Consider the following 23994-nt stretch of genomic DNA (forward strand, 5'->3'; position numbering starts at 1 on the left):
ATTTCTTCCCACATCTGTTGACGATTAAGTTGTGATGAACGTTTTATTTGCTTACGAAGGGCTTTGATTGCTTCTACGGGGTCGATCAGACTCCTCCTTTTCTCAACTAAGGAAATAGTTTCGACAGAGATCCAGTGTTGTTGTTTTGCTTTTGTGTTCCCTAGAAACTTTCCATCTGTCGCCGACATAATTGTCTTGAATGATCCCCATTTCAAGGAGGCACACTCTTGCCTCTATAAAGAGGCGACCCACGACAATGTTAAGCGATCTTCGGTTCCAGTGGTCGCAGAGGGATGGGGAGGGATGCATTTCGTAGCCCGAGCTCCAACTAAGAAACCTGCCAAATTTCATCCCCCTCCAACTTTTCCTTCATGTGGAAAATCTGGCCGAAAGTTTCGACCCGTCAACCCCAGCCCCCCTTTAACGTTGTCCGATCGGGCTGAAATTCACAAGTTAAGGTCCCCTAGGGCCCAGGAGCTTATCCGCGAAATTTCAGCTCGATCCGATAACTCCTTCCCTGTTTTCCAGAAACCACGCATAGACACTTAAAATTCATTTTCTTTTTTTTCCTCGACGCCTACAGGTCACAGCCGACATCGGATCTGGGTGTACGAGGACTCATTCGATGCGGAATTCTCCGAGTAATTTTCCTGGAAAGTTTAGTAGGAAAATCTTAACCCCCCGAAAGTTTCGACCCCCCAACCCCACCCCCCCCCCCTTTTAAAGTTGTCCGATCGGGCTGAAATTCACAAGTTAAGGTCCCCTACGGCCCAGGAGCTTATCCGCGAAATTTCAGCTCGATCTGATAACTCCTTCCCTGTTTTCCAGAAACCACGCATTAGCTACTTAATTAACGCATTTCTCTCCATAAGAGCCCATGTTAATTTGAAATTTTTAAAAGTTACTGAGAAGTTATATTTACACACATGTAAGTGATTAGCTCAGTCGGTAGAGCATGGGACTTTTAATCCTCTGGTCAAGGGTTCAAGTCCCTTACGGGCAGTTTTTTTTAACAACATCAAAATAAAAGTGTATAATTTTGATAACACCTGGACAGCTTATCAATTGAGAGATAACAGAATATTAGCTTCTTATGAGCAAAAGAAACATTTCGGTCATTCTATCTATTTTTTTCTATTTTATACAATGATTTAAAAGCGGGGGTGGGCGGCAGCCACCCAAGTTCCTCTCCTAATTCCTGTACGAGGAGTACAGGATTATTAAATTACATCCACCATGGATTGTAGAAAAACGTACAGAAATAATATGAAAAAAACTTCGTTTTCTTAAAGAGTTAAAGAGGCTGCTTCCCAAAGTCGAACCTTAAAACGTACAGGAATTAAAAGAGGCAGTTGGGGGGCTGCCGCCCCCCAAACCCCCAGCTTTTAAAGACTCTTTTGTACAGGTTTTTTGTTTTTTTGCTAACCCCCCGCTCTTGGCTTCGGAAAGGCCCTCTTTTAATTAACAAAAAATTGAAATGAATGAATAATGGAATTACTTCGAAAAATGTTAAACACAAGAGGACAGGAGAACCATTGCGCCGAAACTAGTAATTAGTAACAATGAAATCCCCCCCCACAAAAAAACCTGTACAAAAGAGTCTTTAAAAGCTGGGGGTTTGGGGGGCGGCAGCCCCCCCAACTGCCTCTTCTAATTCCTGTACGTTTTAAGGTTCGACTTTGGGACGCAGCCTCTCTAACTCTTTAAGAAAACGAAGTTTTTTTCATATTATATCCTTAAGGCTTAATGAATCACAATCTGGTGCATCAAAGCGGTGAGTTAGTTCGAATCTGAGGGCATGTTTGACAGTTTCATTCTTGAGTTTACTGCTACCAATGCGAGGTTTTGTTTTATTCTTTCTGCGTATTGCAAGACGAAGGATAATTTTTGTGCTGATCAGCTTATGATCTGACCCAGATTTTGATCCAGTATCCGCTCCCTTATAAGAACGTGAATCTTGAACAGAGCTTTTCCACCGCTGTCCGATGAGTACGTAATCAATTTGGGCTTTGGTAACGCCATCGTTGGAATACTGAATTAATAGGTGGCTTGGCTTATGCTGGAAAAGAGTATTGGAAACAGTTCGTTGATTCATTGGGGATAATTGACTAGCATTTCACCATTTTTGCAACGTTGACCTAGTTCAAAGTTACCAAGCACTTGGCTAGCGGTTTGGTCCTTAGTTCCCACTCTTGCATTGAAGTCTCCAGCTACAATCAAGTAGTCTCGTGTGGCTGTAGCTGCATTCACGGTCTCTAGTTCCATGTAAAAATCGTTTTTCGTTTCGCCTAGTGCGTCACGTGTAGAAGCATAGGCTGACAGTAGAGATATGTCAGCTCGGTTGCCCTTGAATCTAATTTTGGCTAGGCAGAGGGAAATTGATTCCCATTCTAGAAGAGCATTTCTGACTCTTTGCCTTAGTAGTAATCCTACACCATGGAGTCCTGAGTTGTTCTCTACTCCTGAATAGAAGAAATATAATTGTTGGAGTGAATCAGGGGCAGTAATGACTTTTGTACTAGAGCCACACGTTCTTGTTTCGGAGAGGCAGAGTATATCGATTTTTGTATCTTTCCATTTCGTGCGCGAGGAGGATTTGAGTAGTTTCATATTTGGCAGATCGCACGTTCCAGCAGCCTATGTTCATTTTTAATTTATTTCGCCTAATAGTGGTACAGGGTTTATCTATAGTTATGGCTCGCTTATTTGTGAACTTCAGTGCCATATTCGAAGTCACATCGCCTGCTGAGAACGCCGTAGCATGATTGGCTGACTTACTTTTTGACACCCGCGCCAATACGGGGGCCGCGTCGCATACCGTGGACGCCGTAGCCATATTCAAATTTTTACGAGGTCTGAGATGCATAGATGTTTCATGGGGACCTATTTGACCACAAGGACCCCAATCTTACGGGTCACCGGGAGCGCGTTTGCTACCATCTTGCTCGGCGTGGAGCTAAATGGTGTTTCCATCCCTTCATCACTTTGAGGTGTGCCGACGAGTTCCCACTGCTTTCTAGGGACGGAGAGTCGAGCCTCATTAGATACAATCCAACCACAGCCCTGATAAATGCACCCTTAGCTGTGATTTTTTAATCCCAGCGTAAAAACAGCAGAGGCTTCAGGAAGGGTTGGGGCTTCAAGAAAATGGTTAGCGCCACTTTGACTACTGTTCACAATATTTACAAAACGAGAAGGGGTTACTTATTCCTGATATCGCGACCGGGCGTCAGCATTGGCGTTTGCTATCCCTGCGTGGCTGCTAACGATGAAATCGTATGCGTTTAGGGAGAGGATCCACTAATTTAATTTTCCGTTTTGGTTTGACATCACATGAAGCCACCCTAACGGATCATATTCAGGTTTGACGAAAAAATGCCAACCCATCAGAATGTAATGGAACTTAGATATTGTCCATTTTATCGCTAGCCTCCTTTTCGATCGTAGAGTATCGACTCTCGTTTGGTGTCTGTTTCTTGCTGATGAAGCTGATGATATTTTTCCCTGTCAGTTTGCTGGGTCAGGATTGCCCACAGTTATTTGCCGCTCGTGTCCGTTTGAAATACAAATGAAAGGTTCGTTATATTTTGGATTTCTCAAATCGGAGCCGATCGCAATGCCTCCTTTAGGAACTCAAAGGCAGGTTCTGCATTGGGACTCCACTCGACAACCTCAGGGGCCTTCTCGATCGTCGTTTGCCGGTTTGGTTCGGCCAAACCTGCATTCTGGATAAAGTAGCCATAGTATCCAACTAGTCCCATAAATGCTTGAACATTCTTTTTCGAGATGGGTCTTGGATAATTGACAATCGCATGGACCTTGGCTGTTGATGGTTTAACTACTCCGCCTCCAACTGTTTGTCTAGAGAACTCTGTTTCTGCATTGCTAAATCTGCACTTCCTTGGATTGGCTGTCAGCCTTGCTAGCTGCAATATCTGTAGCACCATTTGGTGTGTAGCAAGTGATCCTCAATTGTATCACTGAAGATGATTGTATCATCAATGTAACAGAGACCGAACATGAAGCCTGTGAGAACATGATTCATGAGCTTTTGGAATCGTCCACTTGCTCCTTGAATCCTAATTGACAGTACGAGAAATTCGTATAGAAGTTTTGGCGTCACAAATGCTGTCTTGTGTATGCTATTAAGGTGTATTTTTATCTGCATATATCCTCGAGTTAATTCTAGGTTGCTGATAAACTTAGACATTCCCTTTCCCTGAAGGGTCTCATCCCTCTGAGGTAATGACTAAAAATTCTGCCTTGAAATTTTAATTAGTTCCTGATAGCCGGCACAAAACCGCACCGTCTTATCTGGCTTTGGTACCAACACTATTGGAGACGCATAATCACTTTCTGACGGTTTATGATGCCCTCTTCCAGCATCTTAGCTACTATCAGTTTCCACCAGGTGCTGTTTCGCTGCTGGGTAGGGTTTCTTCCGCACCCGTGGGTTACTGCTGATATTAATGTGATGCATCAGATTAGTTTTCCCAGGTCTGTCCGAGAGAGTTGGTCTGCATCTTCTCTAGATTTCAGCCAATCCTCTGTTCTGACCATGACTCAAAGTTCTATTTATGGATGCCTGGATGGCTTCCTCGAAATCTCCGTCATTTCCTTCACCCTTGCAGTCTGCATATTTGTCTGCTTGAATAAATAAGACTTTTTGTTCCGATTTGCCTTTTGGCACTTTATAAGAATGTTTACATGGAGAAGTTTCGATTTTTTCCCATCGGGTAATTATACTATGTAATCCACGCCTCCGGATTTCATCAGAATCTTGTACATGCCTTGCCACTGCACCTCAAGCTTGCTATTTTCGCATGATACGAACCAGCACTTCTCCTACAACTTCAAAATATCTCTGTGTTTCCGGTTGTGATCATATTTCCAGTCTTCTGTCGTTCCTGACTTGAGAATGAGTTTTGCTGTGCAGTCTCTGCTCATTTGCTAAGTCATTACCGCATAATGACCAGGTAATTGATTACCGATTCGGACACACCTTTCTTCTCCTCCCACTCCTCTCACAGCACATCTAGTGATTCTCTTATGTAATGCCCATAGAGGAGCCTGAAGGGTGAGAAACCCGTCGAAGCCTGTTTAGTCTCCCTTTAGGCAAACAAAAGATATGGAAAATACTGATCCCACTTTTTTGGGTCGTCTCTTACGAATTTTCTTAGCATCTACACTGTAGTCCCATTTAACCTCTCAGCCAATTCACCCGTCTGTGGGTGGTAAAGGCTGGAACGAAGGGATTTAATACCAAGAGCTAAGCACAGTTTCTGCATCGCGTGGGTGATGAGGCTACTTCAATAGTTGGTCACGATCTCTGAAGATATCCCCACTTGGGGGAAAAACTTCAATTTGTCAGCTATCTTCTGTGAATGAGTCGAACGAAGTGGTATTACTTCTGGATATCTGTTTGCATAGTTGCTTATCACTAAGATCCGTTTGAAACCAGTTTTACTGCCCTCTAGAGATTCTACCAGGTTCATTCCTATTTTGTGTCAATTAGTTTCAATGATTGGGGTTGGTTGCAATGGTACCTTCTCTATCTTGTATTTTCTGGTTGTCAATGTTTTGTCACGTCCAAATAAACGTATGGCCAAAAGAATCTTTCAAAAATCCTTTCATTAGTTCGTTGCCTGCCTATATGACCTCCAGCAGGTGAACTATCGGCCAGTTTTAGCTTGTCTATTCTGTAGGCAGAAGAAACTGCTAATTACCACTTCTGCTCGTCCTGATCTTCATCCTTGACTACTCGGTCAAGGATCTTATCCTTTACAACGAAATCTTTTGCCTCTGTAGATTCTGCCTTCCCCCGCACCCAGAATTCTCACAAGGTTTCATCCAATCTCTGCAACTCAGGAAAATCTTTTCCTTTCTGTGCAGGTTCCATTGGATACTTCTCTCCTTCTAACTTGCTCTGAAATGCGGCCTTCCTTTCTGTACATTTCTGCCCCCCTACTCTTCTGTGCTTGTCCTCCTCCAGAAAAACTGTTAATACCTCCGAAATATCTGTTTGTGACTCAGCCTGCTTGCTTGCTGTAATCTTGTTGGCAGAAATACCCCAACTTCCAAATCTACTAGCCTCGAAGACTCCTACCAGGAGCTTCTTTGGGATCCCATCCGAGACTGTAACCTTAACTGGAAGTTCAGCAAAAGAAACCGCCTCCTTAAAAGTTTTAAATTGCCTCTTACGTAGAGGCAAGTACTATGGTACTACCTCCGTAAACTGTTCTACCCGTAAAAGCTCAAAAATCACCTTGACTTCCTTCAATGGCGCAGCCACTCAGACTGGACGGGTGTTTGTTGTCACCAGGTTCTCTGCCTGTGCTCTCAGCGAGGTAAGATTGAACCATCTATTAAAGCTGATTGCCAGCTTCCTTCTGATTTCTGTTTAGGACTCCTTTTCTTTCTTTCTTCCACTTCGGGACCGTATGTAATATGTTTCATTTGTGACAGAATGCTTCAAGTATTGCCGTCTCAACTGCATCATAATCATTGAATGTATCCGCTGATAAATTTGACATCGTCTCCGATGCAACACCGGACAGAGTTGGATATAACTGCGTAGCCCACTATTCCCTAGACCAGTCTCTAGACTTTGTAGTGCTCTCAAACATGCGTAAAAATGAGTCTATGCTTTCATTACCTGACAGCTTCATTAGCTTGGGCCTAATTGCTGCTTGTGCTGCTGATTTGCCGCAGGTCGACCCGCCAAGCTTGTTGTTAGGGCGTTCAGTGTGGTCATTAGCTGATTGAACTGTGCCGCATTCATTGAAACTTCTGGCAATACTTCTATCCCTTCGTTTCTTTCCGCTTCCTCTGTCCTTACGTTATCTGTTTCAGAAATAGTTTCGGGCAAAAACTTGATACTCTGTCCTCCTCCCTTCTTATTAGAAATACCGATCCCGTCTGCCGAGCTCTTAGCTCCGCCTACAACCTCTGTTATACTTGACTGAACTTTCTGCTTCGTTGTAGAGTTAAACTCTTTAAGAGGGTCTGCTTTAGTCCTCCTCGTAGGAATCGCTGATGCTTGGTCGTTTAGTGTCTTGTAAATAAAAGAACAACACCATTATGTTTTTGTTTCTGTTTTACACAAAGTTTTAGATAGAATACATAGGAAAATTTAGTTGAAAAAGAGAGATACAAGTTTCGAATTTTCTCAAATTTCTAAAATATCTTATTTGCAGGTATTGAAAGATTTATAATACCTCATGGCAGACAAAAAACGTAAAAAATAGTGTAGGTAACAAGTAAAATCTTAGTGTATGCTTTCATAGGTGTAAATAAGGAGGCCGAAGGGTAGAGTAGTCTATAACTTGGAAAAGGGAAGTTTTTGGTTTAAATTTTTAGTATTCTCCCATTTGTGGGTTTTATGCACAAGTCTGAATGGATCTTTTCCTATGCCTGTTTACAGGTATGTCTAGAATTAAATAATTTCCTGTTAACTGTTATTTGCATTCATAAATAATTATGCTGGCAGGTAGTCGAGACCACTTTCCTGGAAATCGTGGCAAGCCCTTTGGTTATCAGCCAGTGAATGGTCAGTTCCAACCGGATAGATTAGCCGTCCAGCCAGAAAAAGAAAATTACAATGTGAACACGGAAGAAACCATTCTAAAGAAGGAGGAAAAAGATGGTAAGTGTGATGAACAATGTATGTTTTAACTTGCTTTCAGATTCAACTGAAAACGACGAGTATCATTTCTCATATAAATCTTAAAAGGTTTCTAAATCCTGTTTTTCTAAAAAAAATGTTGTGTAAATATTTATAAAAAATGCTTGACTAACTGAGGATTGTCTGTAATCAGCTATTAATTCAAAATGCGATGAGGGCTAAAATTCCCAATAAAAGTGGTAAAATATTCCTGTTTCCCTCATTTGCTTAGTAGGATTATGTACTAAATTATTTTCGTTTGTTATTGCTGCCTCATTTAGGGTTTAAATCTCTCATATATAAAATGTGTCTCCGGTATTGAATTAGTCGGAAGATTGTTTAACAGTTAGCGTTTTTTTTTTAATTTGAATTAATTTTTTGGACAGACTGTACTGTTAGCAGTTTTTTTTTTCAATTCTGCTAGAGCCATCAGGCTAAATAATGACTACGTTGTGTGATTCTAAAATGAAAGGCTTCCGACTTTGCAGAATCAATTTTATAGCAGAGAATATACAGTAATTTATGTCGATATTCTGTCTTTTTATGGCACTTGGTATTAACCAAGTGACATATAGCGATCGCAAATTCTGTCGGTCAGTCTGTCCCGGTTTCGCTAGTTTAGGAACTTCCAGATAAGCTAGGACGATGAAATTTGGCAGGCGTATCAGGGACCGGACCAGATTAAATTAGAAATTGTAGTTTCCCCGATTTGACCATCTGGGGGGGGAGTGGCTTGACTAGACTTGACTTAACGCTCCTGCCGAAATGCTACCGACGTCGAGAGTGATGCTACATGGTGCCTCCATTTGGCACCATGGCACATTTGGAGTGGGGGGCTTGTTAATTCGGAAAAAAATAGAAAAAATGATGTATTTTTAACTTAGGAATGGGTGATCGGATCTTAATGAAATTTGATGTTTGGAAGGATATCGTGTCTCAGCTCTTAATTTAAATCCCGACCAGATCCGGTGACATTGGGAGGAGTGGGGAGGGAACCTAAAATATTGGAAAATGCTTAGAGTGGAGAGATCAGGATGAAGCTTGGTGGGAAAAATAAGTAGAAGTCCTAGATACGTGATTGACATAACCGGAACGAATCTGCTCTGTTTGGGGGAGTTGCGAGGGGAAGGGTTAATTCTGAAAAATCAGAAAGAATGAGGTATTTTTAACTTACGAAGGAGTGATCGGATCTTAGTGAAATTTGATGTTTGGAAGGATATTGTGTCTCAGAGCTCTTATTTTAAATCCCGACCGGATTCGGTGACATTGGGGGGAGTTGGGGGGGGAGACTAAAATCTTGGAAAACGCTTTGAGTGGAGGGATCGGGATGAAACTTGGTTGGAATAATAAGCATAAGTTCTAGATACGCGATTGACATAACCGGAACGGATCCGCTCTCTTTGGGGGAGTTGGGGGGAGGGTTAATTCTGAAAAATTAGAAAAAATGAGGTATTTTTAACTTACGAAGGAGTGATCGGATCTTAATGAAATTTGATGTTTAGAAGGATATCGTGTCTCAGAGCTCTTATTTTAAAATCCCGACCGGATCCGCTGACATTGATGGAAGTTGGGGGGGGGGGACGTAAAATCTTGGAAAATGCTTAGAGTGGGATCGGGATGGAACTTGGTGGGAGAAATAGGCATCTCAATGAAATTGGATGTTTAGAAGGATTTTGTGCTTTAGAGCTCTCATTTTAAATCCCGACCAGAACTGGTGACATTGGAGGGTGTTGGAGGGGGAAACCAGAATTCTTGGAAAACGTTAAAATTTAGGTATCTTTTTCTTACGAATGGGTGATCGGATATTGTTGGATTGTAGGCGTGTCAGGGAGCTGCACAAATTGACTTTAAAAAGTCCTTTTCCCGATTCGATCATCTGGGGGGCTGAAGGAAGAGGAAAAATTAGAAAAAATGAGGTATTTATAACTTTTGATTGGGTGATCGGATCTCAATGAATTTTGGTATTTAGAAGGACCTCGTGACTCAGAGCTCTTATTTTAAATCCCGACCGGCATTAAGCCTCTGATTTTCCTTTTAAATCAATCTGTTGATTCTTAGAATTTTGCTAGAGTTCATTCCGTATGAGCTCTTGGCTCTTCCGGCCTCGTGACAAGTGCCATATGAGCTCTTAGCTCTTGTTTTTATATATAAAAACAGTTTTATGTTAAGTTAAAGCTTTTACATTTAAGTTTTAGCAATCAAGAGATAAGCAATATTTTCACCTTGCCATTCTTCACTATCGAAGCATAAGGGAAAATATATAAAAGAATTGCTTTGTTATGTATGAAAAACCTATTACGCAGGTGTTAAATCATGGTTGCATGGCTGCAGCGGAAGCTGGAACCTAGTTAAGAGTGAACCACGGCCCATAGTAACCAAAGGTAAAAAACACGTCTCGAAAAAAAACTGCCTATTGAGAAAAAATTGCCATCAGACACTGAATCAGGAATGGCAATTTATTGTGCAAAAGTTTATTGTGAAAACAAATTCGTGATGATTTCGATAAAGAGCCTTACATCTCTTGAAAATTGTGTAAATAAAAAAGTACACCATTGGAATGAGCGTGAAGAACACCAAGGAAAATCACTTTTTGTATCCGGGTAGCACTGATGTATCTCCTTTGTTTTCCTTTTTTTCTACCAGGGCTAGTGAGTTACCAGAACATCGTAGAGAGATGTTTAATGGCTCATTTGAACAAAAACTGAATTATCTAATGCCCTTTTTAAGTGTTCAAAAAGATCGGAGGATAGCTAGCCCCCCTCTCTCCAAAGTCGTTCGATCAAAACTCTGAGACAGACGTTTTGTCAACATACTTCAAAGGTCGAATAACTACGCTTTTGGTAATAATATAACCCTCCGTAGTCCATGGGGAAAGGGCTGTACGCGGTATCGGCATTGCCTGTATGGGTATCTGACGTGTTGGTATCGCGCGAATTGGTATCTGCATATTTCATTTTCCAGTCATGGTTTTGCGCCTTCTATCATGGTTACAGCCCAGAGTAACAAAAAGTTGAAAACGCATTTAGAAAAAAAAAACTGCCAAAGAGAATAATTTGCCAGTTGACTCTGATTTGGGAAAGGTAACTATTATTTCGGTTAATCTTAAAAGTAAAAGTTTATTGCGAAAACGAATTAATGATGATTTTGAAAAGGAGCCTGAAATCCCTCGAAAATGGTGTCAGATCAAAATACGAAATGTACCGTTGCAATCAGTATGGTCGAAAAATTGGGGAATTAGGTCCCCCGCCTTGAACAGCAAGAAAAACCATTTTTAGTATGAACAGCACTGATGTCCTTTATCAGGGGTATTAGGTTGCAAGGACACTATAGAGAGATGTTTAATGGCTCACTAGAACGGAAATATTTGAGCGCAGCTAAATTAATTTTTTTTTGGGTCAGATTTTAGTAGGGGGAATTTTCCACGGGAAGTTTTCCATTGGAAGGAAAGTTTCTGGCGGAAATTTCCAGGATAAATTTTAGAAAGGGGGGGGGGTGAAGATTTCCAGGCAGTAGTTCGGAAACTGTCACAAATCAAATTAAAAAAAATTAACCGGAAGTAAGAAGCAACATTGAAACGAATAGAAATTATTTCGTATATGATGGGGATCACCCCCCTCACCCGGAAAAAATTAAGAAGATAATGGCAGTGGTGTATCTAAGTTAAATTTAAAGTAAAAACGGGTAAAGATGAATTAAAAAAAAAAAAAATCCGTGGGAAGTAAACTTCGAAGTCTAAACGATCAAAAATTATTGCTTCACAGTCTATCTTGTCTATATTGACAAACTGATAAATTTTTCCTATGTTCGTGTGATCATAGAAAACTAGCGCTTTACTGAAAACACCCAAAGGCCAGTATGAAGAAAAAGAATATTGATTTAAGAGTCAAAAGTGAGTACGTAGCCTCACAACAACAAACTAATCTATAACGCTTTTCTCAGTCTTACACTAGCTGTGATATCAGTAACTTTCAGTATACAATTAAAATTATCTTAAAATTTAAGCATAAAAATAAGCATTATTTTACTAACCGCAAAGTCATTGAACAACATAAAAAAATAATGGATAGATTTATCAGGTAACATCTGGGTCTCACCAGTTATAATAGTGTAATATTCAATTTTAAATTGTAAAAAAACACATTTTACCGTTGCTCGAAATGAAGAATAATTAGATCAAAATTTGAATTCCGGAAATCCGGTTATTTCTCTATACAACAGACCATTTAAAGTTATGATGCAAATTTTAAGAGCAAGATGGCTTCACTTCAGACATGTCTACAAACTAATCCTGAAATGTCCTTTTCAGAACAAAAATGAGATCCAGTCATCAGAGAGTTCCATTGTGCAGAAGTGATAATAATAAAAAAAAAAAAACAACAATTCTAAAATGGTTTTATGGCACTTAGTATCTACCAAGTGATATGTAGCGATCGCAAATTCTGTCGGTCTGTTCCCCTGGGGGGGGGGAGTAGGGAGGGTGGTTAAATCGGAAAAATTAGGTATTTTTAACTTACAACGGGATATCGGACCTTAATGAAATTTGATGTTTGGAAGGACGTCATGTCTCAGAGCTCTTATTTTACATCCTGACCGGATCTGGTGACATTGTGGGGAGTTGGGGGGGGGCCTAAAATATTGGAAAACTCTTAGAGTAGAGGGATCGGGATGAAACTTGGTGGGAAAAATAAGCACAAGTCCTAGATACATGATTGAAGTAACCGAAACGGATTCGCTCTCTTTAGGAGAGTTGGTGGGGTGGGGGGGGTAATTCTGAGAAATTAGAAAAATTGGGTTATTTTTAACTTACGAAGGAGTGATGGGATCTTAATGAAATTTGATGTTTGCAAAGATATCTTGTCTCAAAGCTCTTATTTTAAATACCGATCGGATCTGGTGACATTGGGGGAGCTGGGGGAGAACCTAAAATCTTTAAAAGCGCTTAGAGTGGAGGGATCGGGATGAAACTTGGTGGGAAAAATAATCACAAGTCCTAGATACATGATTGATATAACCGGAACGGATCCGCTCTCTTTAGGGGAGTTGGGGGGGGGGGGGGGTTTAATTCTTAGAAATTAGAAAAAATGGGTTATTTTTAACTTACGAAGTTGTGATAGGATCTTAATGAAATTTGATGTTTGAAAGGATATCTTGTCTCAAAGCTCTTATTTTAAATCGCGACCGGATGTGATGACATTGGGGGGAGTTGGGGGGGGGGAACCTAAAATCTTTGAAAACGCTTAGAGTGGAGGGATCGGGATGAAACTTAGTGGGATAAATAAGTACAAGTCCTAGATACATGATTGATATAACCGGAACGGATCCGCTCTCTTTGGGGGAGTTGGGTGGGGGGGGGGGTTAATTATGAAAAATTAGAAAAAAATGGGTTATTTATGGGTTATTATAGTAACTTACGAAGGAAGGATCGGATCTTAATTAAATTTAATGTTTGGAAGGACATCTTGTTTCAAAGCTCTTGTTTTAAATATCGATCGGATCTGGTGACATTGGGGGAGCTGGGGGGGCCTAAAATCTTTAAAAACGCTTAGAGTGGAGGGATCGGGATGAAACTTGGTGGGAAAAATAAGCACAAGTCCTAGATACATGATTTATATAACCGGAACGGATCCGCTCTCTTTAGGGGAGTTGGGGGGGGGGGGGGGTAATTCTTAGAAATTAGAAAAAATGGGTTATTTTTAACTTACGAAGGAGTGATAGGATCTTAATGAAATTTGATGTTTGGAAGGTTATCTTGTCTCAAAGCTCTTATTTTAAATCCCGACCGGATGTGATGACATTGGGGGGAGTTGGGGGGACCTAAAATCTTTGAAAACGCTTAGAGTGGAGGGATCGGGATGAAACTTAGTGGGATAAATAAGTACAAGTCCTAGATACATGATTGATATAACTGGAACGGACCCGCTCTTTTTGGGGGAGTTGGGTGGAGGGGGGGTTAATTCTTAAAAATTAGAAAAAAATGAGTTATTATAGTAACTTACGAAGGAGGGATCAGATCTTAATTAAATTTAATGTTTGGAAGGACATCTTGTTTCAAAGCTCTTGTTTTAAATTCCGACCAAACATGGTGACATTGGGGGGAGTTGGGGGGGGGGCTAAAATCTTGGAAAACGCTTAGAGTGGAGGGATCGGGATGAAACTTGGTGGGAAAAATAAGCACAAGTCCTAGATGCGTGATTGAAGTAACCGGAACGGATCCGCCATCTTTGGGGGGCTTGGGGGGGGGGTTATTTCTGAAAAATTAGAAAAAATGAGTTATTTTTAACTTACGAAGGAATGATCGGATCTTAATTAAATTTGATGTTTGGAAGGAAATCGTGTCTCAGAGCTCTTATTTGAAATCTTGACTGGATCCGGTGACATTGGGGGAAGTTGGGGGGGGGGGGTACCTAAAATCTTGGCAAACTCTTAGAGTGGAGGGATTGGGATGAAACTTGGTGATAAAATACGCACAAGTCCTAGATACGTGATTGACATAACCGGAACGGATCTGCTCTCTTTGGGGGAGGATTAATCCTAAAAATTAAATCCGAGCGATCGGATCTTAATGAAATTTGATTTTTGGAAGGATGTTATGCTTTAGAACTCTCATTGTAAATCCCGCCCAGATCCGGTGACATTGGGAGGAGTTAGAGGGGGAAACCGGAATTCTTTGAAAACGTGGAAATCGAGGTATGTTACGAATGGGTGATCGGATCTTAATGAAACTTGATATATAGAAGAATCTCATGTCTCAGATGCTTCATTTTCAATTCGAATCGGATCCGGGGACATTGAGGGTTGGAGGTGGGAACCAGAAATCTTGGAAACCGGAAATCTTGGAAAACGCTTAGAGTGGAGAGATCAGGATGAAACTTGATGGGAAGAATAAGCACAAGTTACAGATACTAGATTGGCATAATTGGAACGGATCTGTTCTCTTTTGGGGAGCCGGGGTTTATTAATTTCGAAAAAATTAGAAAAATTGAGGTGTTTTTAACTTATGAACGGGTGACCGAATCTTAATGAAATTTGATATTTAGAAGGAACTCGTGTCTCAGAGCTCTTATTTCCAATCCCGACCACATCTGTTGACACTGGGAAGAGTTGGAGGGGGAAACCGGAAATCTTGGAAAACGCTTATAAATGTCGTAGATACGCGATTGACATAACCGGACTGGATACGCTCTCTTTGGGGGGTGGGGTTCAGTGCTTTGGCGAGTCTGGTGCTTCTGGACGTGCTAGGACGATGAAAATTGGTAGGCGTGTCAGGGAGCTGCACAAATTGACTTGATAAAGTCGCTTTCCCCGATTCGGCCATCTGAGGGGCTGAAGGGTGAGGAAAAATTGAGGTATTTTTTACTTACGAGTGGGTGATTGGATCTTAATGAATTTTGATATTTGGAAGGACCTCGTGACTCAGAGCTCTTTTTTTAAATCCCGACCGGCATTAAGCCTCTGATTTTCCTTTTAAAGCAATATGTTGATTCTTAGAATTTTACTAGAGCTCATACCATATGAGTTCTTGGCTCTTGTTTTTTTTCACAAAGTATCCTTAATCGGTTTGCTTTTACTGTACCAAAACTCCTATATTTTTTTGTGTTTTCTGTAAAGCGCTAGTTTAAGCGCTATTTATAATCAACAAAGAAAGGGAAATATTTTCCATTGGTTTACTTCGAATTTAGATGATTTTATTGTTGAACGCCTTATATGATCATGCTGGACAGTGGCAGTTGTCATAATAAAAGAAAAGGCACTAAACATACAAAAATCACAGTCATAGCCATCTTCACACAAATTTATGTGTAGACTCGAAATATCACAGAGTCAAACTAAAACCTAAGACATTGAAGTATCCAACTATCTGTAAAAAATTAAAATAAAATAAATTCAAGTTCAAAATAAAAAAAAAATTTAAAATCAACAAAAAATAAAAAGACTAATGAAGTAAAACAAATAAATATGTACAATTTTATTACTTGCACTAGTTTTATCAGTGTGTGCTAGATAGACGGCAAAGGAATAATTTTTACTCGTTTTAAGTTTCAACTTCGCTCTTTGCTTCCCTCAGTAAAACTCTGTTTAAAAAAATTAATAATGCATAAAAGAGTGCGTTTGGTGCTGTTCAATTTGTATCTAAATAAAATACAATATATTCAAGAAGTCGAATAATTGGTATATACCTCTGCTGAGAGTTGTTCATATGATAATTTATGCTGGCAGCTCAGGCTGTATGGGAGTCGAACACTTCAAAAATATGCGCTACTAGCGGTTTTTCATCTACGGTTATCAGCTCGAGTTCAGGGTGCTAGAATAGATTTGAAATCATTGTTAAGAAGACGAAGTTGCTACGACTAGGAATAAGTGAATATGAAAAGGTGACGTTGGGTAACGAAAAGATTGATCAGGTGGACAGCTTCACCTACATTGGTAATATTATTAGTAAAGACGGTGGGCGCTGTGAAAATGTTAAAAGTAGAATAGATTTTTTTCCACAATTGAGAAAAAATTGGAAGAACAGGAAGATCAGTCTGCGAACCATGGTTCTGAAGCAAGGGCGCTCCAAAAGAAGGAGAAAGATTTGATCGATGTTTTCCTGACAAATTGCCTACGGATCGTTTTGGGTACCCGACTGACTGTTTACATTTCAAATAGTAGGCTGTACGAAAAGTGTGGTTCAATACCACCTTCTAAAACTATAATGAGAGAAAGGTTGGGATGGCTAGGGCACATTCCGGTCAACCATCTAGGGCTAGATGGAAAGCAGGTGGTCTGTGATTGGGGTGGGAGGATGTAAAGAAAGATTTAAGGGAAGTGGGAACGTCCTGGGAGGGTGTAGAGAAGGCTTTGGATATACCGAGATAGACGAGAAGCGTGTGTAGCTGTGTTGGGTTCAGGTGGCTTGGTGCTGCGGTGAGCTGTTAGTAATAGTACTAGTAGTACTAGAAGCCAACTTTGTGCTGGCCAGTGTGATTGGGCTGAAAAATTCGCCATTTCCTGTATTTCAACATGTTCTCTATTAGATTCATCTTTTGGACTAAATTCACGTATCTCCTCCTGTCATGCTCCTTTGCCTATGTGTAGGTATGGTTAAAAACAGGCATATGCCACTAATTTATCTAGTGTTGGCTGAATGTAGATAGTAGCAAATGTTTCCTATGCTAAAGCTTTAGGATCTTAAATTGCTATGCGGTTTTATCCCGCTCATTTAAGCAACTTTAAATAGCAGTATGAAGTTCTTCATAGTCACTCAAGCTAAATATTTAAAAACCCCATCTATATTCGACCTACTGTTAACACCCGTAAAAAATGTTATGAGCAGACTGTTGTCACTATGTTGATTTCACAAGAAATGACCAAAGGACGCGAGAATGTGTCTGGCCACAAAAAAAGCAGATTTGATTAGAATACTGGTCCTTGCCACTGTAACGCCCTCTAACTTATTCATTAGCGTCGATTTCTGTAACTTCTTTTCTAAATTAAAATTGATCCCCTTACCTGTGTTGGTGATTTTCATTTTGTATTAGAAAGTAAGATAATTTAAAAAGTACGAGATGTTTAGGTTCAACGGGAGTTTTTTAATATTGGTTATTGGTTTTAATTATAGTAAAAGGAACAGATATAGTGGAGGAGTGGGGAAAGTTGTTTTTTTTTTAAGAGAAAGTGTATAAGAGCCCGAAGCGCTTTTTTGGCGCAGGGGTAAGTAGTCAGAAACACAGAGATGTATGCTGCTCGCACTTAAATAAAGTAGGTAGCGAGTATTTGAATCATGAATAAGTTACTTGAGATTTATTGTTTTTATTTTCTCAATAAATGCGGAAATCGTGTAGTGATTTTTTGGGAAGCTGTGCTTTTATTTTAGTTCATATATGTTATTTTTATACTGTGTTCTTAATTTTCAGGAATTGAGGATACACGTCAGCTCTCTGTAAGCGGCAACACAGAGGGCGGAACTGTAACTTCTAGCAGTGAAGGAGAGAATACTAAAGAAACGGGGGCTGAAAAAGAAGCCCCCCGCGTGGCAAACTCAAACAAGGAAAAAACCCCAATGTGCCTAGTTAATGAACTTGCTAGATTCAATAAAGTAAGATGTAGTATTTTGTTGTAATTATGGTTTCTATTTTCAAAACACATAATTGTTAAAAATGTCCCAAAAAATTTGCCAATTTGGCATGAACAAGTATTACAATGGTAACAATTCGATATTGCAATAAATTTGGAATTATTGAAGTTAAAAAACAAATCTCTACTCATAAAATTGAAAATAATCAAAAAGAGAAAGAGAGGATATATTTTATTGTTTATTTATGCGTCTCAAATAATGTTCTTGCAAGTAAACTTGAAAATCTATGAACTTTGCAGTTTTGATTAATATCATCAAAATAAAGGATTGCAGTATCTATATCCCATGTTGGGCTACTCATACATTGCCAGCGAAACTTTATGAGGAGTGTTTCAAAGTTGACTACAAAGATCATTCATCGACTTCTCTGGTCTAAATAACATTTTCATTTTCTTAAGAGCATAAATTTCATCTGTGTATAAAGTTTTGTCCATTTGTATTGTTTAGAATATTCTTAAAAATAACAAATTACTTTTGAAGAAGAAAAACTAAATCGAAAAGATATTTATCTGAAACCATAGTCAGAAGTCTCTGGGAATATCACTTTGTTAAGAATAATTTTCAGGTGGCAGCCCTGGTCACGTTGTCCAAAGAGTATGGGTGAACTAATTAGTATTTACTGAAGCTGGTGCCTGAAAGAAAAAAAAAACACACGAAAAAACAATAACCTCTAAAGTATGTATCAGAATCCTGATGCCATCTATTGTTTAATTTTAATTTATTCTGTGAAGTTTCAACAGGAGTTGGCTTTGACAGGTGGATTTTGTGCCATCATGAAATACATGTTCTTTGTTATTTTTTAGTTTATATTCTTTTTTAAATAGTTCATGCTAAGGGACTGATCCTGAAGCCAATAAGGCTATTGGATATTTTTTGGATATTTTATTTTGGGATTTTGCAATGTTTTTCTGGGGCAGCGTTGTTCATTTTTGTATCAGCGTTTAGGGTTATCTTTAGACTGATTAAAATAGTCTCTTCCCTGGAGTGAAAGGGAATTATTATTCCAGTGGTGGAAAGTTCAAAAATATTGTTCTGTTTGATTTGAGTTTGTTCCATAGATGATTAGATTGTATTGATAACATGGCTCGGCTAATATCGAATCCACTCGTGTATATAATCGAAATTTTTCTAGTATTCAGAACTAGGTCTAGCCAAAACCAAACTTCAGTCAAGTTAAAGTTATTCAAGTTTAAACAATTGGAATTCTTCATCAGTGAAGTCTAATTAGCTAGAATCTGATTCTAGACAAGAAAATTACAGCAGTGTCTGAAACCAAGATTTAAATAAATTGCAAGATCTACTCACTAGGATTAGCTTGTACTGGGTCTTGGTAAGGGCTGAATCCCGCATCCAATTAACCTCGTTGTAGATGGCTATTTGACCTTAGTTAACCATCAGTAGAGCTATAGAACTTTGAAATCTTCTGCTACTACTGACAACTCATAACAGCCCGATGTGCCTTAGGCTATCATAATTGTACCCTATTTTACTCCAAGTTGACACAATCCTGTCTAACTCCTAATTCCAAATCTATTCAACTGGTATTCATATAGCAATAATCATTCTAACTTATTTATTTGGTATGCTGTATGTAAGTACATTAAGGAAGGTAAATTTAGCTTCTGAAGAACTTAATGTAAAAGAATTATTCAAGGCTGTCCAGGGGAAGGTGCTTCCCCCCTCCCCTGTACAGTTTTTTTTTAATTAATAAATTGTAAATGTGTGCTTTTTCAGTCGCCTACTCTGTCCCATGATTTATCTATATGTTTCTTTTTTTTTGGGGGGGGGGGGTGGGACTATCAGATTTTGTCGGAAGCTGCAAAAAAGTGTCCATGAAACTGGACTTAAAACATATAAAACATATGCTGGACTTAAAACATTTATTTAAATCTACCTACGAATCAATGTTTTATGATTAGAAATATACTAATTTACTTACGCTTAAGTATTTTTAAGGCAATGTTATTCTGATGAAGCAGGCTGAATCCTCTTAGCCTGGGTAAAGTTATTGCTTTATTTTGAATGTAAAAGGAGCTGTAGGAGGTATATATATATATATATATATATATATATATATATATATATATATATATATATATATATATATATATATATATATATATATATATATATATATATATATATATATATATATATATATATATATATATATATATATGTATAAAATTATAATCTATCTATTAAATCTCAATAAAATCCGAAAAATAACAAACTATCTGGAATAAGGATTTTCCTCGAAGAAAATTACTTGCGGTAATAACATAGATACGCAGCTAACTGAATTTGGCTAAGAATTGGAAAAAAATTGCATCGGAACCAGGGACTATGGAATCGGTGAAATCTCGGCATTCCATTATCCTTATTAAACACATACAGTATCATGTCTTGGCTGGAATGGTTCAGAGTTGGTATTAGGGTTATTTTTAATGGTGGCCGTAAAAGATAATTGCAGTCTTGACAAAAAACAGGTTGATATTGAAAAAATTCTTTATGCCCAATCTTTGTAGTGTATTTTTCACCTGTGCCTGAACTTTCTTCTGCTGATCATACTCAATGATCATTCCAGATTTTTCTTTCTTTTCAATTTCAGTAAACACCCTGTTCTATACATATGGATTGATTATAATTAGATACATCATCAAATTTGGTGTTGTTTTAAAACCCGAAGTTGTAGTAGAAGCTACCATCGGATACAAAGGAAACTTTTTTTTTTTTTTTTTTTTTTTTTTTTCTCAGCTGTCCTATTGAGCCAAGATGGTGTTCAGATGCTGGATTCAGATTTAGATTAAGTCTCAAGCCCTTTTAAAACCTGAATTTTGATCAATTAGCAGTCCAACAGTGTTGATCTTTGAAACTCAATCTAAGACAGTGTTGAACATCAGCACGCCGCTTGAGCGTAAAAGTCGTTTTGAGAAATTTTGCTCCAAAAACCTGGCGGCCAAAAGCCACAGATATCCGAACACTGATCCTGTTTGGGTGATTCTGCCTGAAAAAATTTTTTGTAACTTCTGTTGAAACTCGGCTTTCGTTGCTGACAGAAAGACGACATTGGAGCGTAAAGCGAAAAGAAGTACCGGTTCTTGTTTGACCTCGTATATTGGGACCAGATGGCACTTGCCAAGCAAGGACGAAAATACAATAGTTCATGAAAGACCCAGATGGGTTGTCCCCCCTTGATATATATACATAATAGATTTATAGTTGATCATCAGTTACATAATTTACAACAGCGAATAGTGGGACTAGCAGTAGCTCAGCATTTCTGAACCATATGTGCTCTATTGAGTGTCTTTGCACATCATCATTGGTCAGATTGTGTCATCAACGAAATCTTTTGCCATCATCTGCTCTCATTCAGGTACGGGTTCAGCACTAAAGTCGTTCCGTACTTTTGTAGTTTTTTCCAGCAGTCACTTCTGAAGAATTGTGAAACGAATTGTGAAAGTTTATATTTTTTTTCACGGAATATACGCGAAATCACGGAAATATATCAACAATAGTTGCTATTTGGTTTCAAATATCATTTGTTTGGAAGTAATGTCCTCTCGCTTGACAACATTCCTTCTTTTTTTTTAGATACAACATCAATACCGACTGGTCGAGGAAACCGGTCAAGCGCATAAGAAGACATTTTTTGTGATGCTGGAATTGGGCGACGAGACATACAAAGCCTATGGGAGTAGCATTAAAAAATCCCAACATGCAGCAGCAGCTGAAGCATTGGTTCAGACTAAATATCCTCGACCTCCTCCAAAGGTGAAAAATATGCCGAACGTTATCAGTAGCAGTGAGTATTGATTCTATTCAGCGAAAAACTGTTAAGAATATAAATGGTCATAATAAATAATGGATATAATAGTCATTATATATAATGTTCTGATAGTGACATATGTCACTATATTCTGAGACAATATAATAGTCTCAGAATATAATGGTCATTATAAATATAAAATGGTCAAATGTTCGTATTGGTAAAAAGGATTCTATGAACTTAGCATACATCGAGAAAGAAGCAAATGTTTGGAATAATCCATTAATACTTGGTTACTTGGGGGACACGCAGGGTTGGGGACTAAGGGCTTAAGCCGTGTCCCTAAAGTTCTGTTATTGAAAAAATAAGAACCTTAGTATGGTGCCATGTTAATAGCCTGTTTCATTTTTGACGAATAGAAATTACTGTACTAATATAAAGACGTTTTGGGGTAATTGTTATGACTTATTTTTTGCTTGAAAAATTATTATGAGTGCATCATATTTTATGAAAATATTCTCAAAAAGGCAAGCAACATTTTGTGGATTCTCATTTTAGCTGTTGTTTTTGGGTTGAAGATAAGATCGTTAACCCGCAAAATTGTTTATTTTGATAAGAGTTACTTAAAACTAAATGGTTTACATTTTTATAGACTCCTTTGCGCTAAATTTTTTGATAAAATTTTGCTCTCCAGTATTATCTTCCGTCTTTTTGAATTCGATTATTTAAATCGTTGCATTATTTCTTAGTTCTTCTTGAAAGTCCCCGTTAATTCCTATTTGAAATTGAATTAACCGAAAGGTCTGTTTTGAAAGCCCAAATACTTCCAGATTGGTAAACTCTTCCTTGGACATTTAACATAATTAATTTAAAAAAAAAAATTCCAGAAAAGAAGATTTTCAAAGAAAAATAAAGAGCTCTAATAAGCCAGAGATGAGCAAAAATAAAGTCAAATAATCTTCCAAGCGTAAAACTACCACAAGTCACTATCAATAAATACATGGAACTCAAAACGAGCAAAACATGAGTAGGGCTGATAACCCCCATACCTTCTCAAGACCAGAACACAATTCGCGCTTTACTGAAAAAAAAGACAAATGAACGTGTATTGTCAGTTTTATTGACGTATACTGATATTTATTCCTTACAGTTTTGATAATTTTTTATTTATGAAAGTAAGAAAAGTGAAAATATTTCAAAGTATTTTGTTTTCAGTAAAGCGCATATTACGTTCTGGTCTTGAGAAGGTATAGGGGTTATCACCCCTACCCATATTAATTTTTGCTCGTTTTGAGTTTGACTCGGCCATTTATTGTAATTTCTATTTGCTTTGAGTTTGATTTATTTATTTATAGTGATTTGTGGTAGTTTTACGCTTGAAAGATTATTTGACTTTATTTCTGCTCATTTTTGGCAAAATGAAGCTCTTTACCTTTCTTGGAAAAACTTGTTGTGTGGGGAATTTTTTAAAATTAATTTCTGTTTGGTTTTCATTGACATAGTGTTTTACTTGGAAAAAATAATATTTGTATTGGTGAGGCTCGGCAACCATAAATACAATGCCTTTTGATTTATTTTCAAACAACATTTAATTTTAAAATATAATGGGCCAAATGCATAATTGGGGGGTGGGGTGGTTGACATGCCTTATATACCCAAAGACATAGTTGGTGTGACCGTTCTACTATGCTGATCAAAATGGCCTTCTCAAAATTTTTACTGGATGCGTTTGGAAAATGAGTAAGCTTAAGAGAAGGGCTGCTTACCCTCCAATTTCTTTGCTACTCTTAGAACGGGCGCCAAAACTTTTAATTTTGAATTGAATTAGCTCCTTTAAAAGTTTCAATGACATTTCTAGCTATAGTGCTTCTAGCGAGTAGTGCTGTCTATGATGTGCTTATGTGCCATTCTGAAAACCTGCATGCGTAAAATTGTTTCCTTTAATTGAAACTCCTAAACATTCCCTAAAAGTTTCATCTTAATACCTTTAGCGTCATTAGTTACATTGACAGTAGCAGTAGTATTAAAAGTATAAATATAGTGCCTTAAGGCTAGTTCAAAATCACCCACAACTTACTCTTAAAGGTCTAAATAACCAATATAAGTTATTCTTTAAGTATTGCTTTGTCGCCCTTGAAAGTTTTTTTGTTTTGATTTAGTTCAACATAGAATAGAATAGAATATGATTTATTGGCTACAATAGCACACGAGCTAACATAAGCACGTCAGAGCAATTACAATTACAATGATAAAATAAATGTTAAGGGATAAACATAGTTACAAAGTTAAATCAGTTATTAAAATGCGAAACAAAATAGGGAACGAAAGAGTTTTTGTACCTCATTGTCAACATTTGGGGACACAAGTCAAGATGAGTATTTGGAGCTCTACGAGCATTAAGTCTTGAATTGGGAAGGATTGGGGGGTTTTCTTTGCATGGGG

The 23994-nt window shown here is 38.3% G+C and overlaps 1 protein-coding gene across 3 annotated transcripts in view; it reads left to right on the forward strand.

The window, feature by feature from the left end:
• LOC136036278 (double-stranded RNA-binding protein Staufen homolog 2-like) overlaps nt 1-23994 on the forward strand; it is a 79935-nt gene that overhangs the window by 12735 nt on the left and 43206 nt on the right. For all 3 annotated transcript variants that reach the window (XM_065718420.1, XM_065718421.1, XM_065718422.1), the window contains exons 3-5: nt 7490-7645; nt 17560-17741; nt 21378-21588. In XM_065718420.1, the coding sequence (XP_065574492.1) occupies nt 7490-7645; nt 17560-17741; nt 21378-21588 (549 nt within the window). The remainder of the gene's footprint in view (nt 1-7489; nt 7646-17559; nt 17742-21377; nt 21589-23994) is intronic.

Source organism: Artemia franciscana, chromosome 15 (assembly GCF_032884065.1).
Source record: "Artemia franciscana chromosome 15, ASM3288406v1, whole genome shotgun sequence".
In the NCBI taxonomy this organism is placed as follows: Eukaryota; Metazoa; Arthropoda; class Branchiopoda; order Anostraca; family Artemiidae; genus Artemia; species Artemia franciscana.